The sequence below is a fragment of the Oncorhynchus nerka genome, linkage group LG6, assembly GCF_034236695.1.
Source record: "Oncorhynchus nerka isolate Pitt River linkage group LG6, Oner_Uvic_2.0, whole genome shotgun sequence".
In the NCBI taxonomy this organism is placed as follows: Eukaryota; Metazoa; Chordata; class Actinopteri; order Salmoniformes; family Salmonidae; genus Oncorhynchus; species Oncorhynchus nerka.
Window position 1 is genome coordinate 69,485,737 of NC_088401.1, and position 8,214 is coordinate 69,493,950.

General features: G+C 38.7%; 1 protein-coding gene across 1 annotated transcript; it reads right to left on the bottom strand.

Moving 5' to 3' along the window:
- Positions 1 to 4,892: 4,892 nt before the first annotated feature.
- nkx3-2 (NK3 homeobox 2) lies at positions 4,893 to 6,913 on the bottom strand. Its single transcript, XM_029662792.2, has 2 exons — positions 6,340 to 6,913; positions 4,893 to 5,907 (listed from the first exon to the last, which is right to left on the bottom strand). Exons 1-2 carry the CDS (start codon positions 6,731 to 6,733, stop codon positions 5,471 to 5,473), a joined length of 831 nt encoding a protein of 276 aa, XP_029518652.1. The 5' UTR covers positions 6,734 to 6,913; the 3' UTR covers positions 4,893 to 5,470.
- Between the last annotated feature and the right edge of the window lie 1,301 nt (positions 6,914 to 8,214).

Sequence of the window (8,214 nt, forward strand, 5' to 3'; positions counted from 1 at the left end):
TTGACAAGGCTGCGGATGGTATATACACTTCGTGTGAACGCACTATGAAAAAAAAAATGGAAAAAAATGTGTCCCACCCGCAGCGCAATAGCCTCTCTACATTACTAAATATCGAGGTTCTGTAATTGTGCTATTGTAACCTGACATGTCCACATATCATTTAATTAAGTCTATAGCCTATATACACCGATAGATTTTGCCATGCATATGGAAACATATGGCCTACGGATTTAAGTCTCAAAGAACGTCATATTAAATACCAATTTTCTATCATTAGATCTGCAACTTGATCTAGAACAACAACTGGAACATGTCTCTGCGAGAGAAAATAATTTCACTGATTAAGTCTCATTATACGTGTCAAGCGAACATGTATGGAATTGTCCTTGACATCATGCAAGATCTATATATATATATATATATATATACAGACATTCCGATGATTGTAAGAAAAAGGAAAAAGTACTAATATACTGGTAAATTACTATTCCATGTTGAGTAAATAATGTATGATGTTTCTTGTACTGGCAAACAAAGGAGCAGTGACTAAGAGTGTGTGTGTGTGTGTGTGTGTGTGTGTGTGTGTGTGTGTGTGTGTGTGTGTGTGTGTGTGTGTGTGTGTGTGTGTGTGTCAACAGAGAGTGAGAGAGGGAGAGAACGAGACAGGGAGGGAGAGGAGGAGAGACAGGGAGAGTTTGAAGTTGTTTGTGTGCGAGTCGAGAAACTTATCTATATGGTAAAGAAATATACATTATTTATTAATCTATGTCTACCAGCCTCAAACATTGTGCTCTTGCTCTGATTTAGGCCTGCACAACAACACTCACGAGTCACATTCCGAAAAAGTGCACCAATGTATGCCTATAGATATTAGCGTTCCATACACATGAATTGAGGAGTTCGTTCTGTGGAGACAAATTTGAGCATATTGAGCAATATGGACACGCATATGATCATAATGTTTTGTTTGCTGTTGCAAATAACCATCCTGTGATATACTCTATATTTTGATGCAACCAACTATTGACCTATATTAACACTATTATTAAGGGCTGAGCCCGCTTGGTGACATATTTCGGATTAAACAAAAAATTGTTTTGGAAGAACCTTCATGAATTGGCCTAGGTCTGTATCATTCAAAGTGATACATATAATGTCTAAATAAAATAGGAAGAAAAATACCAAACAATTTGTCAAAACGAGTAGGCCTTGATTGGAATGCGGAGCCGTCTGTTGGATGACATATTTTCTGTAGTTGTTTTGGAACAAAAGGCCTCTACTGTTGGTTGATCAGATCATTTTAAATTATAGTAATTATTTTGAGATTTTTTAGATTGGCATGTATTAGTGTCTTAAAGACAATTCCACATGGGCCTATTGCGATCTTGCGATTTCAAAAGTGACAAACGATAACACGAATTGATCGGCCTGCACGCCACATAGATAGCCCTATAGCCTAGCTCCTGAAACCAGTTCAGTTTAATTTCTTTGTTATTTGAAAATAAGCGAAGAATATTTCATTTGTCAGAGCTTGTCTGATTCAAGCCATGGTTCATTCGCGTAATCCATTTGCTAAGATATATGCGTAACAAAACAATTATGCACGATTTACACATGTCCTAAAAAGGTATTGTCTCTTCCATGTAAATCATTCATTTCACCTTTTCCTTTGCTGTGTGTTGCATCTCGGCTCTGCTGGGCTCACCTCAGCCAGCGGCGCCCACCCCTGCGTTGCAAGCCAGCTTGGCACAGATGGGCATACAGCCTTGGTTAAGGAGATATGTTTCGCATAAAGTAACGGGAAACGATTCCACTCACAAAATATGTCAAATCACGATGCAGACTACGTTTTCAATTATTTCAATCTAGCTGTTAAAAACCATTTGGATTTATATAGGCCTACGGATGTGGCCTACCAACGTGCTACTACATGGCATGTGTTCTACATTTGACCTACCATGGTACAGGCTTAGTACATGACAAAAAATCGGAACTCATGATTTACATTTCAAAACATACTTTCAACCATCTTCATGCTTTGCGCATAGGCCTACACGCATTCCCTCCAAATGTCATGCAAACGCTCTCATGTATAAAAACAAGTCGAATGGGTAGACAATGAAATGGAGTTAATGCATACCTATGTGGGTGTTTGCATTTCACCAATCAAAAGTTGAAAAGAAGAATTTCAACTGACCAAATATTTCACTCTTAATGAGATGTCTTCGTATGCAGGCATGAGACGGAATGCCATGTCAATGGGATTTGGGATAGGTCATGTAGAATAACAGCCCTTCCAATAACGCCGATTTGTATTTCATTTTAGCAATTATATTTTTAAGACAAACGGTGTTTGTAGAGAAACAAGCTATTAACATAATCATTGGAGTTGTCCTTTGGGCTGGTATCAGATATAGGCTATAGCCCGCAAAGTACTCGATAAGAGTTTGTGCAAGAATTATCCAGAATACGAATACGAAGATTGAAATGCCCTTTGTGCTTGGAACCAGGGTGTCAGGTAGATAGCCTAGCAGTTAAGAGCGTCGATCTAGTAACTGAAAGGTCTCTGGTTTGATTCCCTGTGCTGACTAGATTTTTAAAAATCTATCGATATGCCCTTGCGCAAGGCACTTAACCCTAATTTGCTCCAGGGTCCGGGTACTACAATGGGTGACCCTGTAAAACAACACATTTCACTGCATCTATCCGATGTGTCCCTTACAAATAAAGATAGTACTTTTTAAACTGCAGTCGACTGTGAAATTTTGGACACAGTTATTGCAGAATAATTGCAGCTTACTGTATGTAGTTGAACTGTAACTGTAACTGCAGTCACAATGGAAAATTACTGCAGTATTTGCAGCATACTGCAGTTGTGCTACACTCTAACTTCAGTTATACTACAGTATGCTGCAGTTATACTGCAATATTCTTTCGTAAGTGGTGTAACAATAAAATATGTATTTATTTTTACCCTAATTGCTCTTGTAAGTCGCTCTGTATAAGAACGTCTGCTAAATGACTAAAATGGAAAATGGGACCATTTCTGTTGGTTTTGTCAGTGAGATGATATGTTGAAAAATACTATAAAAGTTCCTCTGATTTATTAAAAATTAGCCTATCGTTTGCTGTTTATTTCTTGCCGCACGGAAAAAGTAGCCTATCTACCCGAAATAGTATCGATTTTGAAATTAGTTGTGGTTATAAAAGTCAGTCCATAGGCTTACGTTTTTCTCTCCCTTTACCTCCTTAACACCCAAACACTCATGGGTATAGATATCTTCATGTTGACACATCTCGAAGGTTCCTGTCAGTTTACATAGTTCAGGAATCGGGGACCCATAAATCATTGTCTGGCAGGTGTATTAGTGGGGAGGCAAATGAGGATTAGTGTATGGCCAACCTGTCAGGAAGTTGTGCAGTAAGGGTGGTAGCACTGAGGTGTGTGTGGTTTAAACTAGGGCCGCTAGGATAGCCTATAAGGCTTATAGGCTATGATTATGATGTAGTCATCACATATCAGAACCGACTACTTGGCTACCTTTACTTTTAATAATAATACAAAATAATTATAAGAATAATCATCTACTTGTTAGTTTTATGGTTCTTTATTTGTATATCTATTAACTTTGTTCAGCCAAATTAAATTATATGAATCAGCACAATTCAACTTTCTGTCATTGAATTAACAAGTTCATTCAATCAATTATTCCGTTTCTCAGGAATAAGATGAAATTAATGTATGAAACCCTACCTCTTCAAAGAGTATCTTCAATAATTGCACATGTCTTTTCCTACTAGCACTGACTTTGCTGATAACTTCTTTATTATGGAAAAATATACTTACTTCGACTTTGATGTGGTTATCTCACCTATAGCCATATTAAGATGAATACACTACTTACTGTAAGTTGCTTTGGATAAGAGCTTCAGATAAATTAGCAAAATGTGAAATGTAATTATGTAAATGCAAATAGTGTGGGATTAAAACCATCACATGCTCTTGAACCCTGCAGTTTTGGTGTGCAGAATATTTCTCTCCCATTCTAATTAGACCGCAGTGAGACATGTTAGTTTTAACCTGCTGATAAAGAGTACAGTAATTAATGATGAGCAACTGGAATTTTAAAAAAGGACAATGCTTAATTCATGATTTTTCTTTTAAATATTTTGAAATACATTGGTAGGCTAAATAAATAATCCCCAAACAGTTATTATATAACTGGTTTGAGGGGAATTCCTCAACTGTAGGCTTATATGGTATATACTGTAGCTGCAGAATAAGGTGGGCTTGCCTGGAGCTATGAGGATGATGAAAGGAAACTGACCAAAACCATGTTAGAAAGTAGTTACTACTTAAATTAGGCTACACAAACAAAGAAAATGTATGCTACCAGATACAGGTACTACATGGTATCTGTGCACATAAACGTTGTATATGATGTAATATATGACCACCAATTTAGTAATTTAGGTCGAGAAAATAAAACCCTACATTTGTTGTTGCGATGCAATTTCGTTCATAAATGCATCATGGGTATTTCATTGCTTATTATTATTATTATTAAGTTATTATTATAATTTTGTTTTCATTATGACAACAAGAATGGTTAATAACACAATTACAATTCAATTTAGGCCCACTGATCATGGTCAATAAAACCCCTGTCATATTAACTGAAATTCAGTCCTTACAAAAAAGATTGCTGTTTTGAAATTGCAGTAAAAGTGCAGTATCTGCAGTCAGCAGCTGACTGTGGTATTTTGGATGCATTAGTTGCAGCATGCAGTAATACTGCACTACAACTGCAATCTTTTTTCATGAGGGAAAGTCTAAGGAAAAAAGGACATACATATTAAGGCTCGAATCAAACACGACTTGCTTCAAAATATAATATGCCTGATATGTTTTTAATGTTTGATTTCTCTCTTAATAAACAATCAGATTTAGAACAATTAGAAAATAAGTACATTTTTAACAAGTTCAATTGTTACTGTCTCTGCCACAGTTCACGATAAGGTCATAAGTACAAAAGAAACCTTCAAATCCATATTTCAGTCAGATATATGTCCACACTCTATCTCTATGTTTCGAAAAGTGCTGAAAATCTTACCGTTACCCTACAACCGCAGCATGAAAAGAAAAGCAGTAAGGGAGATATTCGAAATGTCGCTTGGGGGTCTGATATCTCCAATGCTCGTAGTATACATAGGAACATAGATGTTGTAGGCCCCCTCTGGAAGGTTTACACTCCATACAATCTGAAACAATTGCCTAGTGTCATCACTATACCAAGAAAAGTGACATGTTCAGTCTAGACACCATGAGGCAGTTCAAATGATTGACATAACTCACATAAGTAGTTCTGAGTTCATTTAATCTCTCCTGATTTCTTCATAAAAAGTCAATAAAGCAAATGCCTCGATTTCCTGATGGAGGAAAATAAATACAAAGTAGGCTATTCAATTCTCATTGATTCCCAGCACAAGTAGAGAGTGTCCATGCCGGGAGGCAATAGGCGTAGGGGTAGTAATACGACGGCTGGAGAGCGAGGAGCGGAGGCCGCAGTAGTTCTCCGGGGTTGTACTGTCTCTGGTCGTCCCGAACTAACACTTTCACAGCCACTTTCTTTGCTGCAGGGGCCGATGCCATCAAGTCGGCAGCCATTTGACGGCGTTTTGTTTTATATCTGCGGTTCTGGAACCATATTTTGACCTGCGTCTCTGTCAGCTTCAGGGAGGCCGCCAGGTCTGCTCTCTCTGGTCCGGATAGGTATCTTTGGTGATTGAACCTACGCTCGAGCTCGAACACTTGCGCGTGGGAGAACGCAGCCCTTGAACGTTTTTTCCTCTGTTTGGGCTGATCCGAACTTTTATCACAACTGGCCTCGTCTAGGTTGTTGGAATCTGAAAGAATAAATTGTGCATTTTATGTACTATGAACAATAAAAATCATCGCTTTTCTTAGACCACACAAGATGGAATAGTCAAATAGGCCCTAGCTCTTAAAATGCATCCAAGGCTGTCTAAAAACTAGCCTCACAATTTCATAAATCATCATGGCCATATACACATGTTAATGAAATATATAGATTGAAATTAGGCCTAAAAACGTGTGTATGCCATGACATAACATCCCGCTGCCTCATGCGCAAAGGCGGTGCCTCCCTGTGAGTAAAATAGCCTAATGTTTACACCACATTGGTGAAATGATTTGAAGGGATTAGACTGGGATGTTCTCCATAAAGTATTTTTAGAATATTACTTTAAATTATGGTTTCAATTTATGTGTTTACAGACTTTAACCCGATATGTGCCAATAAAAAATGTGTAACTTACCCGAAACATTAGGTTCACAGTCACTAAGACCTTTTGCGTTGTCGACAGCAGTGGATTCATGGTCCGTTTCGTCCTGCAAACTTTCTTCCAGTACGTCTGAAGCAGGATCCCTGTTTTTCTCGGACTTGCAAACGGCCAGCCTCTTGCTGTCATTGTCATCACTGAGACCTGAATCCGAGTCGTAACTTTTCTGGTCGCTGGCCATGCAAGCTCCCTCGTCACTTCTACACGCCGCGGGAAAGTCCTCCGAACCAGTATCCATTTCTCCAAATATTTTCCAACACGCAGTCTTCGAGAAGCAGATGTCCAAATCTGGCAAGTGTCGACTGTCCTCTTTTTTGTTCAAAATGGCTTGGATAGAGAAAGGCATCAAGGAGTTGCTACGAACGGCCATTTCAAAGAGCAACGTTTCTGTCTTGTAAAAATCGTAGATATGGACCAACGTCAAATCATCCGCATTGTATTCCCCTTGAAGCGCTATTACTGCTTTTTTGTACCTCCCAGATTTGGTATCTCATTGCATTTCCACTGAAAAAGCGATGGAAATACTGCGTTCAGCCTATATCCCGAGGCTCGATGCTTCTCCTCCGTCAGCTCTCGCATTAGCCTAAGCTTTCTCTCTTTTCCTGCCTTTTTCACACAGATCCACTATCCAACCTCACCTGTGACAGACAGCGATCCCTCTCAATTTCCTATTGGACGAGAGGAGAGAAAAATCGCGTGATGATTGGCCACTGTAAATTACGACACACTCACGTCCTGTCTGGCAATAAATATGTTTTTTAAAGGTTAACCCCTCACCGGCCAAAAGGGCTGTTGTATATCAAACCGTGAAAATAAAATGACCCATTGGAATGAGAGTAGCCTAGCTAGCATATGTTTCTCTTTAGCCAACGGACACCAATAGATACGCATACACAACTGTAGCCAATGTCACTCAGAATAATAAGAACTTCGAGGTTGATAGTAATACAGCTGTCAGTCTACCTGGGTGGCTGTTGTTGTGCGCCTTCTCCCTATCCATACATAGGCCTACCGTTTGCTCAATAGATGACGTTATTGACGACGACCTTGGCCATGAATCTATACTGTAAATACCAACCACCTGAACCACAGGTAAGATTCACTCGGTGTCAAATGTATTCAATTGAGGTTGATAACTCATCATAAATGTGAAACAAAGAAGAGTTATATGGTAGGGACTATTTGCGTAATGTCTGGAGTTCTTTCTGAGGAGCATCTTCCCGTGAAATAATGATGTAGGCTTTATGTTCTCCTTCTGTATGTTATAAAGCAAATGCCTAAACCCCATTTAATTTCAATGCATGCACATTATGTTTTTCATGGTTTGCCACATGTAGGCCTATAAATGAACTCAGACCTCGGGTGTCGGTGACATGATCTGTGGGCCCGCAAGGCAGCACATTGAGGTAGGATAAATAATTATTTTCTCATTGGCAATTGATCGAATTGAGGTCTTAATAAATTCGTCCAAGATTTATCATTTATCTTGTTTAATTGAGCTGTAGGTAACCTAGCGGTTAAGAGCGTTGGGCCAGTAAATGAAAGGTCGCTTGTTCGAATCTTCGAGTCAACTAAGTGAAAAATCTTTCCATGTGCTCTTGTGCAAGGCACTTAACCTTAAATGCTCCTGTAAGTCATTCTGGATAAGAGCGTCTGCTAAATGACTAAAATGTAATTCAGGAGCCGTGCTTGTGTGTTTCCTCTCGCAATGATACCTCAACAATAGGCTACATATAGGCTAATCTTTAGCCTATTATTTCAGATGTTATATTATCACCATGGTATCGTGCATTTGGTTTAGGATAGAAATAAATACTAAATCAAGTCGAGCAATATGTGTTTGTCTTGTAG

Excerpts from the sequence above, each read along its gene's own strand:
- nkx3-2 (XM_029662792.2), bottom strand. The coding sequence starts at position 6,733 with ATGGCCGTTCGTAGCAACTCCTTGATGCCTTTCTCTATCCAAGCCATT. Across the intron at positions 5,908-6,339 it reads CTGTGAACCTAATGTTTCGG|ATTCCAACAACCTAGACGAG; the intron begins GTAAGTTACACA and ends TTATTCTTTCAG.